General features: G+C 46.3%; 1 protein-coding gene across 5 annotated transcripts in view; it reads left to right on the top strand.

Moving 5' to 3' along the window:
• The window catches only part of CHST11 (carbohydrate sulfotransferase 11), a 286,833-nt gene that overhangs the window by 246,113 nt on the left and 21,480 nt on the right, over positions 1-19,240 (top strand). Inside the window, exon 1 of one of the 5 annotated variants that reach the window (XM_073788247.1) lies at positions 4,137-4,581. The exons of the other annotated variants lie outside the window; for them this stretch is intronic. Coding sequence (XP_073644348.1) covers positions 4,378-4,581 — 204 coding nt within the window. The 5' untranslated portion in view covers positions 4,137-4,377. Of the gene's footprint in view, positions 1-4,136; positions 4,582-19,240 lie in introns of those variants that run through there. 5 annotated transcript variants of the gene reach the window in all.

Genomic DNA, 19,240 nt, shown 5'->3' with positions numbered 1-19,240 from the left:
TGCGGCAGTTCCCTAGAAGGATTCTCCTGGCTCCTGGGTTATAGCTGCCAGAAGAGTCCCAGCCTGGCAGGCACCCCGTCCCAGCCGTGGGGTAATTAGCCTTCAGAAGCACCTCTGCAGCGCCCCAGCGTGAACGCCAGTACAGGGACGAGCCTCTGCCACCGACCCGCAGCAGCCCTCTGGCGTCCTTCTGAGCACGGCCCTCTGCTGTCCGCTTCCAAGCCGTCTTCCTGGGGCCAGTTTTTGCTGCCTGCCCCCTTGCATCCTGTTTGCGCCTTGACTCTGGCCATCTCCTCCAGCATTCCAAGCCAAAGAGCACAAACTAACCAGAACCTTCTTTGGAGAGCTGGTTTGCTGCTCTCATGGGCTTTGGAAGAGCGGAGGGTGGTCACAGCCGTCCCCCAGACTCAGCTGACCCCCGCCCTCTAAACAAGTGCAGCCCAAACAGTCCCCCACCAGTAAACCAAACAGGAAGTTCAACCCATAAGCAAACCAAAGCCCGAAGGAGCGTGCTAAAGAGCTTTCATTATTGCCCAGTGTGTGGGCCGGCGGCTGTCTCCTACACTCAGACCTTAGAGGGTGAGCCCTGCTTGGGTCGGAAGTGTCCAGAAAACAGATCTAAAGGGAGGCTTTTCCTGGTTTTGTTTGGGACGGGATGGAGAGCAGAGGATGGGGGGAACCTGGTACCTCTTGTCCTGTAAATGGGCTTTCAAGCTATCACGCTGAGGCCACATTTTATCATAGGAGAGCAAGCAAGCTGGTGTGAAGCCCTGTATCCCTCCCTGCGGGCCCCAAGACTCAGGCCCAGAACTGGACCTCTCTAAGTTTCAGTGTTCTCATCTGTCAATCGGAGATGCTCTTACCCACCTCTCAGGGTTGAGGAAGGGACTCGGGAAATACACCAGGTTTCTAGCCCTAAGGAAAGACTTCTGAAATGTTAGTTCCCTTCCCTACCCTTCTCTAGGATGATGTCCCGACCCGAGTGTAATGATTCCAGAATGTGGTTTTGAATGAAACCGTGGCTCTCCCCAAGGAGCGTCCATTCACCAAGTAGTTTTGAGTGCTGCCTGGAGCTGTGCAGGCCTGAGGGGTCAGCTGTGGCACCTGCCCCTGTGGTCTGACAGCCAGGCAGTTACTCCGGTCTTTGCTGGAGTGTTCGGTGATTGTAGGTCTGCCTCTCCATCCTGTCTCTGGTCTAGGGCTGGAGGAGGGGGAGCCAGCTCCCCAGCTATGCTCCAACCCTCCAGGAGATAATGGAACTGCTGGTGGCCAGAAGTTGTGTTCCGGTGGCACCTCGTGTATCGGGGGTCAGGGAGTGTTGGGTCATATCCGTGCCCTGAATGGCCTCCTGGGATCAGTGACTTCCTGGAGTGGACCAGGCTGTGGCTATAGCATGTTCTGAGTTGGCCCACATGCTGGAAGCCAGCAGGGCTTTTCCTGTACACGTGCAGACTTTGGAACAATGGAAAGCAATGATACCTGTTATTCTAAGGACCTTCGAGCCCTGACTGGGTCCTGGCAGGAGATCTAGACTATGGCATGTTTTCATGGCTGTTCTAACCCCAGGGGCAATTTGTATGCGGCCTGAAAACCAAATCACTGGACTTTCACTTACTTAAAAAAAATTCATCTCTCACATTTGAAATCAACCCTCTTACCCCATCTCTCAGTTCCCCCCCCCATCTCTTTTCCCTTCTCCAAACCCACCGTCCAAGGGGTCAGGGATGGGAGAGACTCCAGGATGGGGGATGGGCAAGAGTATCTGGCACCTGTGTTACTAGATAATAAAACATCTCTTGGTGTTTTGCCGGCTAAAATCACCTGGTCCCACTGTCCCTCAAGTCAAAGTGCTGGGATCAAACCTGAGCTCGGTCAGGCAAATCCCATCCCATTCATATCGGTGTCACGGTGTCCCCGAGGCATTTGCTGAATCCGGGAGGTTGACGTCATCTATCAGTACCCTTGGTCTCCAGCGTCTCTTTGGCTGCCTCCTTCCCAGCTTGCATCATTTACGAGACCAGATGGCAGAACAAATGGTGATTTATTTTGCAGGGACATGAAGCATTGGAAACTAACTTTCCTTCTAGAATTAAATATTTATTAAGCATTTTTTAAGCCCTGATTTCCTGACACATCGTCCACAAAGAGGGCATCAGCCCTGTGCTTTGAACTTGACATGTACCGTCTTGTTTAATCCTCCTTGCGCACTCTTGTGTAGTAGGTGTTACCAGCCCCGTTAGAGGTGGGGAAACTGAGGCCCAGACCAGTTAAGTGACTTGTTCCAGGTCACACAGCTGGGATTCCCACCCCTGCCCCTCTAAAGTGTGTGCCTCTTCCACGATGCTGTGCTGTCATCAGGCTCTTGAACTAGAAGGTGATATAGGTGAGAAGTATCTTGCACATAAGTATAGAGGGCACGAGGCCAGACTTTAATATTTGCTTGATGTAAGATGTCCAGATCCCACAGGGAAATGATCTCCAAATTGATTCAAGATTGCCTAGTGGAATGGAAGAAAGAGGAAAGGGGACATTTATAAAGCCTTTGTGGGAGGGAGTAACATGGACTGTGGATGTCAAGAAAGTGGCCTTGCCTGCTGTGGGGACACCTTCAAACCCAGAGAGTTCCTCAGTGCCCACTCCTGCACCCCGAGCCTGCCCACCAAGCAGGACTGAGCCTGAGCTGGGGTCACTTGGTGGTAATAGCAGGTGGTAATTAGCACATGCTGTGTTTCAGGCATTCTTCTGAGCGCTTTACCTATTCTGTGAGCTTGATTCGACTGCTATTCCCACCTAACAGGTGAGGAAACTGAGGCACAGAGAGGTAGAGTAACTTGCCCAAGGTCACACAGCTAACCAAGTGGCAGAGCTATGACTCAAACCCAGGGAGATTGGCTCTTATCTACACTGGCTCTGAGGGGAGGAACTCTGCATTTTGAGACTTGAAGTTAGGAGGAGAGAGGGGCTTGGGGGTGGAGTGGGGAAGGAGGTTCTTTGAAAAGCCAGCTGGGGTGATTTGAGCTGGGGATGTCGAGGTGGCTGCTCTCCAGCGCCACCCCTCGTGAGGATGAAGGACTGAGTAAATGTTCCTGGGTGGGAATGTAGGCTTGGGCCTCTCCCTGCCCCTCCAGCTCTTTCTGCAGCCTTTGGCTGGGCCCAGCTCCTGGGAAGAACGCTGCAGGGCTCTCCCTGTGCCAGCAGCTCCCAGGACAAACGGAGGGGAGGGCTGGGAGGGCCTGTCTGCAGAGTGGCACCTGGTGAGCGCTGCCATCAGGAGGGACACAGGGCGTGCTTGTTCAGACCCGGCTGGCAGAGGGGCTGATGACTTCACACTTGTCTACAGAAGTAGATGTGCCTTTCTGTTATTTTTATTATTTTTATTTTTTTTAAATTTCAAAGCAGTTGGAAATACTTAACTGCTGGAGGAAAATCCAGAAAGAGGGTGGTTGGTCTCAGGATCTGATGTTGGTTCTGCCCAGGAGAGAGGTCCCTGCTGAGGGGCCAGTAATTCCAGGCCCCTATGTAGGCATGTGATGGATGGCATTCATTTCCCTGTCACCCAGGACCCATTTGACAGAAACAGAAACTGAGGCTCAGAGAGGTTGACTTGTCCAAAGTCACGTGGCAAACAAGGGGCAGGGTTTAGACCCAGGAGTTCAACCCAAGCACCTGCTCAGTCCTCCCCACCCTGGTCGTGAGTGCAGATGTAGGTGGAACGTGGGATGGACTGCAGTACTCCAGTCCCATATTTCTTCCTCTGCCAGGAGCAAGGGTGAGGGTGTTGGCTCATTGCACCCTTCACCTCATGGGATCGAATGTGTTATATTACACAAGAGCTTAGAACAGTGGTTGTGTTAGAACCGCACTCAAAAAACTCAGCTCTTCTGATGGTGCTGTTGGCTCTGCTGTTAACAAGAGCAGCAGTGATGACAGTAGTAACCCTATGTGCTATAAGAGAGGTAAATCCGGGTCCCTGGGGGGCACCAGGAAGAGGGGGTACCAAAGTGATCTGGGATGGGGGTGAGGGTGGTCATCGTCTTGGAGGAAGGGAGGTCTGAAACCCCACAGCAGTTAGCAGGAAGAGTGGCAAATCGGAGGAGGTGAGAGGAGTGAGGCTTTGGGTCTGCACAGATCCCTGCACAAGGAAACACAGCACTTCCAGAGAAGCCACAGTGGCGGGCCTGCCACCCGGGCAACAGGGCCCGGGCACATGGGTCCTGACTCCAGGCTCAGGAGTCTGAACTCCCCAAGGAAGGCAGTAGAGACTCGTTGGGGGCTTAAAGCACAGGAACAGTGGAGTCAGAGCCGTGTTTAGAGGGACTGATCTGGTCAGGATGGGCCCCGGGCTTGGAGCGTGGGAAGCCATCCAGGCTAGAGGGGATGTGGTTTGCGCCAAGGCTGCCAGGATGGGGAAACGGGGCTGGGCTGCGAGGAGCTGATGTCCGGGCGTCTGGCAGGGCACTGGGCACACAGCAGTGCCGTTCCCAGAGGCGAGGACACGGAAGAGGCAGGGGACAACCACCTTCAGATATTTGGAGGTTGAGATTCCTGCGGGACGTTCCCGGGGCAGCCACCCGTGGGAAGGTGAGACCGTGCTTCCTGCTTCCCCATGAATCCCACCTTCCCCAAAGTCTTCCCCTACAAAACGGCAACCCTTGTGTCCCTGAAAGGTCTGGGGAAGGAGCATTCCACGCAGAAGCGATGGGAAGTTCAACCACCCTGAGATGAAATGAGTGCGCCTGGATCAGTGGAAGGAGGAAGGAAGCGGGTGGACGATGGAGGACGGGAAGGGGGGAGGGAGTGTTGCCAAATCTGGCTCCCTGTGCACCGCTGTCGAATAGAAATACGGAGACAGAAAACTGGAAGACAAGAAATAGAGAAGCTTTTTATTTTCTTTGCCCGGCCAAGGGAAGACACAGTAGGCTAACGCCTCAAGAACTGTGCCCCCCTCCTTGGGGAATCAGAGAAGATTTTATATGGGGGGCTCGCAGTCTGGGGTATGTGATAAGGATCAAAGTAGTGAAGGTCTTGCATTTCTTTTCTTCTGCAAATTCATGGCCAAAGCTGGCATCAGGCGGCTCTGCAACCGGGTCTGGTGTCCCTGAAGTTATCGGCCCCGTGACCTTCTTTCTGACATGAAGAGTGCTACAAGGGAGTGTAGGGGGGAGAAGAAATGCCAGGTGCAAAGGGTAATTTGTGTGGAGTCAGAGAGTAATCAGCTTTGGGAAGGACAAGTCTAGCTGTAAGTGTTTGTTAGTAGTCACAGCTAAAGAATAACGAAGGTTGCTTAACCGTTTCAGGCCTGTTTATGTTGTTTCCCCAGCCTGTTCATTGTTTCCTTATCTTCCTTATTTATCAGAAAAGTCTCATTTCTACTTTTGCTGCAGCAGGAGGAAGGGCAAAAGGCAGGCAGGCAGGAGGGAGGCCATGTTGCCGCAGAGGATGCTGGGAAAGAGGCCGGAGACGCACAAGCTCGCAGGGTGAACGCCGGGCCTGGCGGAGCTGGAGCTGCTCCCTGAGGCGTCCAACTTAGCCCCTTGTATTTCCAGATGTTTCTGGTTAGACATTCCTATAAAACTCGGAGAAAATGCCCCGCCCTTCTGGATTCCCGCCTGTTTGAAGAGCACCCAGGCTGACTGCGCTGTGGCAGAGCCCCGAGAAGCAGCGTGGGCGGGGGCCCGGGACCCTCATCGGGGGCTGCTCCATAGCCGCAAGGACGGCTGTGCGCCTGCGCGAGGCCCTGGCGCCGGGGACGTGACCGCTCCGCTGTGCCCAGAGCTGGCCGAGTGAGGGCCTCACAGGGGCTGGTTCGGCTCCGATCTCTCCACTCGGGTGCCCATGGAAGACGGGGCCCCTTTAAGTTCCATGAACAGAGCTGTAGATGTGCTAGAAGTCGTGGGTAAACCACGCAGAAAATCCGGTTTATGAAAGCCATGGAGAAAGGCTTCTGTCCCTGTGCCCTGTGAGGCGTGCTCGTTGCCGGGCTCGATAGAAACAAAACACGGCTTCAGGAGACAAGGCAAAAGCCACGTGGTGTGGCTTACAGAACCGAAACTGGTAGTATCTTTGGCAAGAAAATCTGTTTTCTCTTTAACACCATTTATCGATGATCTTTATGCGATAAATTCTGAGAATTGTTGAAACTTCTTAACAACTTCAGGAAGGGCATTTAATCAGCGCTTCCTTCCTAAGAGCTTGGTTCAGTAATCACTGCCCTGGTGTTTTCAATGCCCGCAGCAGCGAGGCGTGCCCCTCCAAGGTAGATCTGGGCGGCGGGTGAGCCTGTGTGCTCCAGGCTCTTCCTGATGGGAATGACTTAGGGTCATAAATAAAGGTGGATCAGCTACAGGTCAGCGTGGGCATGACTAGGCTCGAGGCCGAAGACCCCTGCTCCAGAACTGGGCCACCAGGGTTACATCTGGCCCCTACGACTTACAAGGTGTGGGCCTTGACATAAGTGTTGAAGCTCCCTGAGCCTCAGTTTACTCATCTGTAAAGTGGGGATAGCACTTGTAGGTTATCCTGAGGATTGACTGAGATGGTGGCTGTCGAGTGCCTCGTAGGATGCCTGGCACATGGCAGGTGCCTGGCCCTCCCGTCCCATTACTGGACGGGCACCGCCGGCACCATCCTTGTGGCACGCAGGCACAGTTCCCACACAGTGGACTGCACTCCAGGCACAAAGGTCCAGGTCACAGTGGACCTCTCCGTCAAAGAGCGAAGGTTGACGACCTTGGAGAAATGCTTAACTTTCTGGGCCTCAGTTTCCTTATCTATAAAACAAGGTGTTAGTTTACACCTCACAGAGTTATCAGAATCAGAGGTAAAATTAGGTAAAGTCTCAGCACAGTAGGTCTGGGTCTGCCATGGCCATCATTGTGACTCCGTATTTGACAAATGGGCCTCCTGCTGTCAGTCTGGCTCTGATGAGCCATGACTTCATTTAAGGGTGCAGAGTTCCCCATGGTAGTAAAGAGACAGGAGCCCTCATGGACCCATTTGTTTCTCAGTCTTCTTGGTCCCAGGCAAGAGTCTGTTGCCATGCAGAACCCCCATCCCAAACCGGGGTCTTCCTGGTCCATCCCTGTCCCTCCACCATATCTGATCCCGACTGGACTCAGCCCCTCACCTGCCACATGATAAGTACCCGCTAAAACTCGTTGACCTCAGTAAGTGCAACACCTGGTTTTCTTCCTTTTTCCATCTAAGCCTGCAGGTGAATTTGTAGTTTTTTGTTGTCTGGCCACCTTGGGGCTGTAGACTTGTTAACGAATGGTCAGTCGACCTAGAATCTTCTAGATCATTCTGTTTCACTCCAGACCTCACATTGACCCTTTGCCCAGCGCCTTCCTCAGGGCAGTGCAGCAGACACAAGAGTGGAGGTATTCCTGCCTCTCTTGAGTGACTGCAGTTTTTAAGGTTTTTAAAAGAAAACAGAAACAGGGGAGGAGGAATCCCCCAGGAGGTGGTTTTGCACCCAGGGCCCAGCCTGGAGAATTTGCAGAGCAGGGGGAAGTGAAAGGTGAGCCCTGGGGGAGGGCAGTACCAAGGCTCTGTCTCCTGGGAACACGGGTGGTGGCCTGTCCCCAGCTGTCATCATGTGCCTTTGGTCCCTGGAGCTCAAGGGCCTCCCCTGGAGGCTTCAGTCACCACAGGAAGTAGATTCATTCATGAAAATCAGTCCCCCCAGGCCCTGACCCCACTTGCTTTTCTGAACCTCTTGTTCATTGCTTTGGCTCAGAGAATGCCACTTAGTCTATAAAATAAGATGCCCAGCAGCCCACCTTGCCCCGCCGGTGTAATCACGTCTGTGAAGCGTCCTTTCTGGAAGGCTGGGATGGGGGTGTGCTGCAGCCTCCCACAGGCCCCCGTAGGCTCATTCGGCTTTGGCGGATCAGCCTGTCCCTGTCACTTGGGGCACACGGCCTGTGCAGGGACAGCCTGCTCTCTGTTCCTGCTGAGTCTTCGTGCTCCCAGTTCCCACCCCAGCCCCGGCTTGTGTGGCCTTTTAGCCCAGCTCACAAATGCTCCTCTCTCCAGCTTCCCAGGAACTCTCCTTTCTTGGGGAAATCATTTCCTCCCCCAGATAAAGGGCATTGCCTGTGCTATTTTGTCCTGCTTCATCCTCATGCCCACCTTGTGACATAAAGAGCTCTCAGGTATTGAGTACTTATGTGCCAAGGCACACATAGCTCTTCTCCTCTGATGTTTTCCACCACCTTCGAGGGAAGAGCTGTTGTTTTGCCCATTTTACAGATGGGGAAATAGAGGCTTGGAGAGGTTAAGAAAGCCCCACGCTTCTAGGCTAGTAGGCACTAGATCTGGGAGTCTGACACCAGCGTACTCCTAACCCCTGGGTGAGCACTTGTCAGCTGCCACATTGCATTATGTTTTCCTTTCCTCATCCATGTCTGTTGTTAGAATGTGAGATTTCTCCCCAGAGACAAACCTTATCTGGCTCTGCACTGGCCACCCGCCAGTGCCTGTGCCAACTGAGGGATTGAGACGAAGTATGGGGCAGCTGCCAGGTGTTAGGTGTCCCTCCTGGGAATGGAGAATAGGGCTGGGAGGTTAGTGACCTGCTGGGCAGTGGGAGAGGGGCGAGCCAACCAATCCAAAGTCCACGGAGGGGTAAAGTGGGGGGACCTGCAGGTTGTAGACTGGCTCAGCTTGGAGACTAGGGTACCAACAGTGTGCCTGCCAGAGGTCAGGGGTCAGAGCCTTTTCTGCCCCGCTCAGGAGCCTGGGCGCATGCAGCTCGAGCTTTCTCTCCCACTCTGCCCTGGACTCGCCACTATTTGGCCTCCACCCAAAAGAGAGAGCGGAAGTGAAAGGACAGATGACATCAGCCATTCTTCCCTCCTTGTTGGCTCCTTAGGGCAGAGGTCTAGCTGGGGAAGGTGATGTGGGGAATTTCCGCATCTTTTCATCGTTGCACTGGCCTGAATAGAACATGAGTGATGCCTCCGAGATAGTCCCCTGTGCACCCGCAGTGCATTGGGCAAACAGCGAGCTGTTATCACCGCCACATAGAACCTTAGGAGGTCAGTGCTGTGCTAGGCCCTATTTTACTGATGAGAATATTGAGGCCCACGTCAAGTAACTTGCCCAACTTCCATAGCTGGTGGATGGTGGAGCCAGATTTTAACCCCAGGCTGTCTAGCTGCAGAGTCTGTGTTCGGAGCTGTTCTGCCCCTTGATGGAAACAGCTGCAAAGAAGACCTCTTTTCTTTCCCCCATGGGAAAGCACTTTTTTTTTTTTTTTTTTTTTTGCGGTACGCGGGCCTCTCACTGTTGTGGCCTCTCCCATTGTGGAGCACAGGCTCCGGATGCGCAGGCTCAGCGGCCATGGCTCACGGGCCCAGCCTCTCAGCGGCATGTGGGATCTTCCCGGACCGGGGCACGAACCCGTGTCCCCTGCATCGGCAGGCGGACTCTCAACCACTGCACCACCAAGGAAGCCCGAAAAGCACTTTTAACTTTAAATATTAATTGCATGTTCATTAGGAGCAGCCGTGGGCCAGGTGATATGCCTTGTTCTTTGCTGACTTTATCCCTTCAAACCTCATGACAGCCTGTAAAGTATGTGCTGCTATCAACTTCCACTTTACAGATGAGGAAACTGAGGCGGGGAGGGTGGAAATGCCAACCCTGGGTTATGGCGCTGTCAGGGGCATTGCCAGGATCCATGTCCAGATGTGTCTGCCTGACTTCAGAGTCTGATCTCTGTGTCGGGTTGACTGAGCAGAATCCTAGACTTCCTATGCAGGGTAAGAAAGCAAATACTCTCAGTATTTGTTCAGTATTTATTTAATGGCATCAGTAAGACACTGATTTTCTATAAAAATTCTATCCTGAAATTGAGTCACTTATTTTCTTCCACTGGCCCAAATAGTCACTGTTCTTTTTTTTTTTTTTAATTTTCTTCATTCTTAAAACTTCTTCTATTTTTTAATTTAATTTTTACTTTATATTGGAGTATAGTTGATTTGCAATATTGTATTAGTTTCAGGTGTACAGCAAAGTGGTTCAGTTATACATACATCTACTCTTTTTCAGATCTTTTCCCATATAGGTCATTACAGACTATTGAGTGGAGTTCACTGTGCTCTACAGCAGGTCCTTGTTGATGATCTATTTTATATATAGTACTGTGTATCTGTTAATCCAGAACTCTTAATTTATCACTCCCCCCAACCTTTCCCCTTTGGTAACCGCAAGTTTGTTTTCTATGTCTGTGAGTCTGTTTCTGTTTTATAAATAAGTTCATTTGTATCATCTTTTTAGATTCCACATATAAGTGATATCATATATTTGTCTTTCTCTGTCTGACTTACTTCACTTAGTATATAATCTCTAGGTCCATCCGTGTTGCTGCAAATGGCATTATTTCATTCTTTTTATGGCTGAGTAGTATTCCATTGTATATATGTCCCACATCTTCTTTATACATCCCTCTGTCGATGGACATTTAGGTTGCTTCCACGTCTTGGCTACTGTAAATAGTGCTGCAGTGAACATTGGGGGTGCATGTATCTGTTCGAATTATAGTTTTCTCCCAATACATGCCCAGGAGTGGGATTGCTGGATCATAATACAGTAGATCTATTGATATTTCTAGTTTTTTCAGGAACCTCCATACTTTTCGCCATAGTGGTTGTACCAATTTACATTCCCACCAACAGTTCGGAGGGTTCCCTTTTCTCCACACCCTCTCTAGCATTTATTGTTTGCAGACATTTTGATGATGGCCATTCTGACCAGTGTGAGGTGATACCTCATAGTGGTTTTGCTTTGCATTTCTTTAATAATTAGCAATGTTGAGAATCTTTTCATGTGCTTTTTGGCCATCTCTATGTCTTCTTTGGAGAAATGTCTACTTAGGTCTTCTGCCCATTTTTCGATTGGATTTGTTTGTTTGTTTGTTTTTGCGGTACGCGGGCCTCTCACTGTTGTGGCCTCTTCCGTTGGGGAGCACAGGCTCCGGACACGCAGGCTCAGCGGCCATGGCTCACAGGCCCAGCCGCTCCACACCATGTGCGATCTTCCCGGACTGGGGCACGAACCCGTGTCCCCTGCATCGGCAGGCGGACTCTCAACCACTGCGCCACCTGGGAAGCCCTGTTTCTTTGTTTTGATATTGAGCTGTACCAGCTATTTGTATATTTTGGAAATTAATTAGTTGTCGGTCACCTCATTTGCAAATATTTTCTCCCATTCTGTGGGTTGTCTTTTCCTTTTGTTTATGGTTTCCTTTGCTGTGCAAAGGCTTTTAAGTTTGATTAGGTTCCATTTGTTTATTGTTGTTTTTATTTTCATTACTCTAGGAGGTGGATCCTAAAAGATATTGCTGTGATTTATGTCAAAGAGTGTTCTTCCTGTGTTTTCCTCTAAGAGTTTTATAGTAACCGGTCTTACATTTAGATCTTTAATCCATTTTGAGTTTATTTTTGTGTATGATGTTACAGAGTGTTCTAGTTTCATTCTTTTACATGTCCAGTTTTCCCAGCACCACTTATTGAAGAGACTGTCTTTTCTCCATTGTATATCCTTGCCTCCTTTATCATAGATTAGTTGACCAAAGGTACGTGGGTTTATTTCTGGGCTTTCTATCCTGTTCCATTGGTCTATATTTCTGTTTTTGTGCCAGTACCATACTGTCTTATGTTTTGTTTTGGTTTTGAATTTTATTTTTTTATACAGCAGGTTCTTACTAGTTATCCATTTTATACATTATTAGTGTATACATGTCAATCCCAATATCCCAATTCATCACAGCACTACCACCACCCCGCTTTCCCCCTCTTGGTGTCCATACATTTGTTCTCTATATCTGTGGCTCTATTTCTGCCTTGCAAACCAGTTCCTCTGTACCATTTTTCTGTATTCCACATATATACATTAAATATGATATTTGTTTTTCTCTGACTTACTTCACTCTGTATGACAGTCTCTAGGTCCATCCACGTCTCTACAAATGACCCAATTTCATTCCTTTTTACGGCTGAGTAATATTCCATTGTATATATGTACCACATCTTTTTCTTTTTTTTTTTGGCTATGTTAGGTCTTCATTGCTGTGCACAGGCTTTATTTAGTTGCGTTGAGCGCGGCTACTCTTTTATTGCCATGTGCAGGCTTCTCATTGTGGTGGCTTCTCTTGTTGCAGAGCACGGGCTATAGGCATGCGGGTTTCAGTAGTTGTGGCCCCTGGGCTCTAGAGCGCAGGCTCAGTAGCTGTGGTGCACAGGTTTAGTTGCTCAGTGGCATGTGGATCTTCCCAGACCAGGGCTTGAACCCTGTGTCCCCTGCATTGGCAGGCAGATTCTTAACCACTGCACCACTAGGGAAACCCTGTCACATCTACTTTATTCATTCATCTGTCAATGGGCATTTAGGTTGCTTCCATGACCTGGCTATTGTAAATAGAGCTGCAGTGAACACTGGGGTACATGACTCTTTTTGAATTATGGTTTCCTTGGGGTATATGCCCAGTAGTTGGATTGCTGGGTCATACGGTAATTCTACTTTTAGTTTTTTAAGGAACCTCCATACTGTTCTCCATAGTGGCTGTATCAACTTACATTCCCACCAACAGTGCAAGAGGGTTCCCTTTTCTCCACACCCTCTCCAGCATTTATTGTTTCTAGATTTTCTGATAATGCCCATTCTAACCAGTGTGAGGTGATACCTCATTGTAGTTTTGATTTGCATTTCTCTAATAATTAGTGATGTTGAGCAGCTTTTCATGTGTCTCTTGGCCATCCAAAGACATCTTCTTTGGAGAAACGTCTGTTTAGGTCTTCTGCCCATTTTTGGATTGGGTTGTTTGTTTTTTTAATATTGAGTTGCATGAGCTGTTTATATATTTTGGAGATTAATCCTTTGTCCATTGATGCATTTGCAAATATTTTCTCCCATTCTGAGTGTTGTCTTTTCGTCTTGTTTTTGGGTTCCTTTGCTGTGCAAAAGCTTTTAAGTTTCATTAGGTCCCATCTGTTTATTTTTGTATTTATTACCATTACCCTAGGAGGTGGGTCAAAAGAAATCTTGCTGTGATTTATGTCACAGTGTTCTTCCTGTGTTTTCCTCTAAGAGTTTTATAGTGTCCAGTCTTACATTTAGGTCTTTAATCCATTTTGAGTTTATTTTTGTGTATGGTGTTAGGGAGTGTTCTGATTTCATTCTTTTACATGTAGCTGTCCAGTGTTCCCAGCACCACTTATTGAAGAGGCTGTCTTTTCTCCATTGTATATCCTTGCCTCTTTTGTCATAGGTTGTTGACCATAGGTGTGTGGGTTTTTCTCTGGGCTTTCTATCCTGTTCCATTGATCTATATTTCTGTTTTTGTGCCAGTACCATATTGTCTTGATTACTGTAGCTTTGTTGTATAGTCTGAAGTCAGGGATCAGATTCCTCCAGCTCCATTTCTTTCCCTAGAGATGCTTTGGCTATTTGGGGTCTTTTGTGTCTCCATAAAAATTTTAAGATTTTTTGTTCTAGTTCTGTGAAAAATGCCATTGGTAATTTGATAGAGATTGCATTGAATCTGTAGATTGCTTTGAGTAGAATAGTCATTTTCACAATATTGATTCTTCTAATCCAAGAACATGGTATATCTCTCCATCTGTTTGTGTCATCTTTGATTTCTTTCATCAGTGTCTTACAGTTTTCTGAGTACAGGTCTTTTACCTCCTTAGGTAGGTTTATTCCTAGGTATTTTATTCTTTTTGTTGCAATGGTAAATGGGATTGTTTCCTTAATTTCTCTTTCTGATCTTTCATTGTTAGTGTATAGGAATGCAAGAGATTTCTGTGCGTTAATTTTGTATCCTGCAACTTTACCAAATTCATTGATTAGCTCTAGTAGTTTTCTGGTGACATCTTTAGGATTACCTATGTTTAGCATCATGTCATCTGCAAACAGTGACAGTTTTACTTTTTCTTTTCCAATTTGGATTCCTTTTATTTCTTTTTCTTCCCTGATTGCCCTGGCTAGGACTTCCAAAACTATGTTGAATAACAGTGGTGAGAGTGGACATCCTTGTCTTGTTCCTGATCTTAGAGGAAATGCTTTCAGTTTTTCACCATTGAGAATGATGTTTGCTGTGGGTTTGTCATATATGGCCTTTATTATGCTGAGGTAGGTTCCCTCTATGCCCACTTTCTGGAGAGTTTTTATCATAAATGGGTGATGAATTTTGTCAAAAGCTTTTTCTGCATCTATTGACATGATCATATGGTTTTTCTTCTTCAATTTGTTAATATGGTGTATCACATTGATTTGCTGATATTGAAGAATCCTTGCATCCCTGGGATAAATCCCACTTGGTCATGGTATATGATCCCTTCAATGTGTTGTTGAATTCTGTTTGCTAGTATTTTGTTGAGGATTTTTGCATCTATATTCATCAGTGATACTGGTCTGTAATTTTCTTTTTTTGTAGTATCTTTGTCTAGTTTTGGTATCAGGGTGATGGTGGCCTGGTAGAATGAGTTTGGGAGTGTTCCTTCCTCTGCAGTTTTTTGGAAGAGTTTGAGAAGGATGGGTTTTAGCTCTTCTCTAAATGTTTGATAGAATTCACCTGTGAAGCCATCTGGTCCTGGACTTTTGTTTGTTGGAAGATTTTTAATCACAGTTCCAATTTCATTACTTGTGATTGGTCTGTTCATATTTTCTGTTTCTTCCTGGTTCAGTCTTGGAAGGTTATACCTTTCTAAGAATTTGTCCATTTCTTCCAGGTTGTTCATTTTATTGGCCTAGTGTTGCTTGTGGTAGTCTCTTATGGTGCTTTGTATTTCTGTGGTGTCCATTGTAACTTCTCCTTTTTCATATCTAATTTTATTGATTTGAGGCCTCTCCCTCTTTTTCTTGATGAGTCTGGCTAAAGGTTTACCAGTTTTGTGTATCTTCTCAAAGAACCAGGTTTTAGTTTTGTTGATCTTTGCTATTGTTTTCTTTGTTTCTATTTCACTTATTTCTGATCTGATCTTTATGATTTCTTTCCTTCTACTAACTTTGGGTTTTGTTTGTTCTTCCTTCTCTAGTTCCTTTAGGTGTAAGCTTAGATTGTTTGAGATTTCTCTTGTTTCTTGTGGTAGGATTGTATTGCTATAAACTTCCCTGTTAAAACTGTTTTTGCTGCATCACATAGGTTTTGGGTTTTGTTTGTTTAATTTAATTTTATTTTTTTATAAGCAAGCTCTTATTAGTTATCTATTTTATACATATTAGTATATATATGTCAGTCCCAATGTCCCAATTCATCCCACCACCACCCCCTGCTTTGCCCCCTTGGTGTCCATACATTTCCATCCCAAAGGTTTAGGATCGTCATGTTTTCGTTGTCATTTGTCTCTAGGTATTTTTTGGTTTCCTCTTTGACTCCTTCAGTGATCTCTTGATTATTTAGTAATGTATTGTTTAGCCTCCATGTGTTTGTGTTTTTTACATTTTTTTTTCCCCTGTAATTTATTTCTAATCTCATAGTGTTGTGGTTGGAAAAGATGCTTGATATGATTTCAATTTTCTTAAATTTATCAAGGCTTGACTTGTGACCCAAGATGTGATCTATCCTGGAGAATGTTCCATGTGCATTTGATAAAGTGTATTCTGTTATTTTCGAATGGAATGTCCTATAAATATCAATTAAATCTGTCTGGTCTATTGTGTCATTTAAAGCTTGTGTTTCCTTATTAGTTTTCTGTTTGGATGATCTGTCCATTGATGTAAGTGAGGTGTTAAAGTCCCCCACTATTATTGTGTTACTTTTTATTTGCTCTTTTATAGCTGTTAGCATTTTCCTTATGTATTGAGGTGCTCCTATGTTGGGTGCATATATAATGGTTATATCTTCTTCTTGGACTGATCCCTTGATCATTATGTAGTGTCCTTCCTTGTCTCTTGTAACATTCCTTATTTTAAAGTCTAATTTATCTGATATGAGTATTGCTACCCCAGCTTTCTTTTGATTTCCATTTGCATGGAATATCTTTTTCCATCCCCTCACTTTCAGTCTGTATGTGTCCCTAGGTCTGAAGTGGGTCTCTTGTAGACAGCATATATATGGGTCTTGCATTTGTATCCATTCATCAAGCCTGTGTCATTTGGTTGGAGCATTTAATCTATTCACATTTAATGTAATTATAGATATGTATGTTCCTATTACCATTTTCTTAACTGTTATGGATTTGTTTTTGTAGGTCCTTTTCTTCTCTTGTGTTTCCCACTTAGAGAAGTTCCTTTAGCATTTGTTGTAGAGCTGGTTTGGTGGTGCTGAATTCTCTTGCCTGTAAAGCTTTTGATTTCTCCATCGAATCTGAATGAGATCCTTGCTGGGTAGAGTAATCTTAGTTGTAGGTTTTTCCCTTTCATCACTTTAAATATATCATGCCACTCCGTTCTGGCTTGTAGAGTTTCTGCTGAGAAATCAGCTGTTAACTTTATGGGAGTTCCCTTGTATATTATTTGTCGTTTTTCCCTTGTTGCTTTTAATAATTTTTCTTTGTCTTTAATTTTTGTCAATTTTGTTACAATGTGTCTCAGCCTGTTTCTCCATGGATTTACCCTGCCTGGGACTCTCTGCACTTCTTGGACTTGGGTGGCTATTTCCTTTCCCATGTTAGGGAAGTTTTCTACTATAATCTCTTCAGATATTTTCTTGGGTCCTTCCTCTCTCTCTTCTCCTTCTGGGACCCCTATAATGGAAATGTTAGTGCATTTAATGTTGTCCCAGAGTTCTCTTAGGCTGTCTTCATTTCTTTTCATTCTTTTTTTTTATTCTGTTCCATGGAAGTGAATTCCACCATTCTGTCTTCTAGGTCACTTATCTGTTCTTCTGCCTCAGTTATTCTGCTATTGATTCCTTCTAGTGTATTTTTCATTTCAGTTATTGTATTGTTCATCTCTGTTTGTTTGTTCTTTAATTCTTTTAGGTGTTTGTTCTTTAATTCTTCTAGGTCTTTGTTAAACATTTCTTGCATCTTCTCGATCTTTGCCTCCATTCTTTTTCTGAGGTCCTGGATCATCTTCAGTATCATTATTCTGAATGCTTTTTCTGGAAGGTTACCTATCTCCACTTCATTTAGTTGTTTTTCTGGGGTTTTAATTCCTTCATCTGGTACATAGTCCTCTGCCTTTTCATTTTGTCTATGTTTTCATTTTGTCTATGTTTCTGTGAATGTGGTTTTCGTTCCACAGGCTGCAGGACTGTAGTTCTTGTTGCTTCTGCTGTCTGCCCTCTGGTGGATGAGGCTATCTAGAGGCTTGTGCAAGCGTCCTGATGGGAGGTACTGAGTACCATACTATTTTGATTACTGTAGCCTTGTAGTATAGTCTGAAGGCAGGGAGCCTGATTCCTCCAGCTCCGCTTTTCTTTCTCAGGATTGCTTTGGCTATTCAGGGCCTTTTGTGTTTCCATACAAATTTAAAAATTTTTTTGTTCTAATTCTGTGGAAAATGCCATTCGTAATTTAATAGGGATTGCATTGAATCTGTAGATTGCCTTGGATGGTATAGTCATGGTAACAATATTGATTCTTCCAATCCAAGAACATGGTATATCTTTCCAGCTGTTTGTGTCGTCTTTAATTTCTTTCATCAGTGTCTTATAGTTTTCAGAGTACAGGTCTTTTGCCTCCTTAGGTATTATTCCTAGGTATTTTATTCTTTATAATGTGATGGTAAATGGGATTGTTTCCTTAATTTCTCTTTGTGATCTTTTGTTGTTATTGTATAGAAATGCAAGAAACTTCTGTGTATTAATTTTGTATCCTGCACCTTCACTGAATTCATTGATGAGCTGTAGTAGTTTTCTGGTATCATCTTTAGAATTTTCTACGGATAGTATCCTGTCATCTGCAAACAGCAGAGTCGCTGTTCTTTTAAAAAAGTCATCAAGACTTTTCCCAATTCTTGCTTCACTTTTCTTTAATGGATTCCTCAATCAAGCCAGCCCAGGGGGACCTTTGGCCATGTTCCCTATACTGAATAATAAAAAAGGTCACTGAACAGGAGTTCAGTTTCAGAAATTCCACGGATCATGAGTCCACATGATACTCCTTAGGTTGCTGGAAGCAGGGTTGTTTGCTGCATCTCACAGAGATGTTTTAGCACCATGTAGGTGGCACTTGGGCTGGCCCACCCATCACTCTGTTCCTGGATCCATCCCTGTGCCACGGACAAGAGCTGCTGAAGGTTCCTCTTTTCACCGTACAGTCCAGCAGCACAAAGGGGCAGAAGACTCGGTTTCTGGTCCCAGCTTCGCCACTTCCTGGGAGTGGGTGGATGGGTTACCATCTCTGGGCCTCAGTGTTGCCATCTGAAAATCAGAACGTGGTATCAGATGATCACAAAGGTATTTTCCGACTCTGAAGCTCTGTGTTCCAAGGGCTCTAGGGCTGTAAAAACAGAAGGACATGCCCACCTCTGATGCCATTAACTTGAGGGTCTTAGTCATCTGTGGGCCCTGGGTCCAAATCCATGATGTCATGTAGGGCTCCATTATGTGTATTTGTATGTATGTCCCCAGAAGTGACTGAGAAGCAGCCCAGGTTCTTAAGTTTCTCACTAAACAGCTGTGAATTTAGACATGCTTGTCCCTGTAGCACTCAATGATGGCCTTCCTGGCACTTTCATTATCCTCCCAAATGGGCCGTTCTTGAACGAGGGAAAAGGTAGTAAAGCAGCTGAGACAGACGAAAAGTCTTAGTATTTGAAAGGCATTAACACGTTGGCACAAAGCTAATCACGCTTTTCTGAGTCCCGCAAGTACTGGGCACTGAGTGCCTGGCACTTGGGACACAGAGATACCCAGGCCCTGTCCTAATGTCCTTGGAGGAGGGAAATAAGTTGAACTCACACTGTTCACGGCGCTATAACCATAATTGGGATGGAGCAGCTCAAGACAAAGGGGTCTGGCTGAAGGTGGTGAAAATGGCTCTTTTGGGGCCCCAGGTCTGTGGCTGGGGGGGGAGGAGGGCTTTGAGCCCCTGTCTCAGAGCTGGCTCCACCTCCCCTCCTAGCGAAAGACCAGCCTTGCCCTCGCCGGGAAACACACACCATGCAGACATGAAAGCCTAAGAGAATGTACCCTTTGAACAATAGGGAAATGGGATATTGTTGAAACATGCTACTTGATTAAGAAATAAATTGACCTCTGGGGGTGTCTCCTAACCCATGGTTCACTGACTCTGAAATTCCACGGACACTGTACAGTCTGTAAATACTTACTAATAGCTGATCT

The sequence above is a fragment of the Tursiops truncatus genome, chromosome 11 (assembly GCF_011762595.2).
Source record: "Tursiops truncatus isolate mTurTru1 chromosome 11, mTurTru1.mat.Y, whole genome shotgun sequence".
NCBI classification, from domain to species: Eukaryota; Metazoa; Chordata; class Mammalia; order Artiodactyla; family Delphinidae; genus Tursiops; species Tursiops truncatus.
The sequence above is the reverse complement of the archived record's forward strand: the minus strand, read 5'-3'. Positions and strand labels throughout refer to the sequence as shown.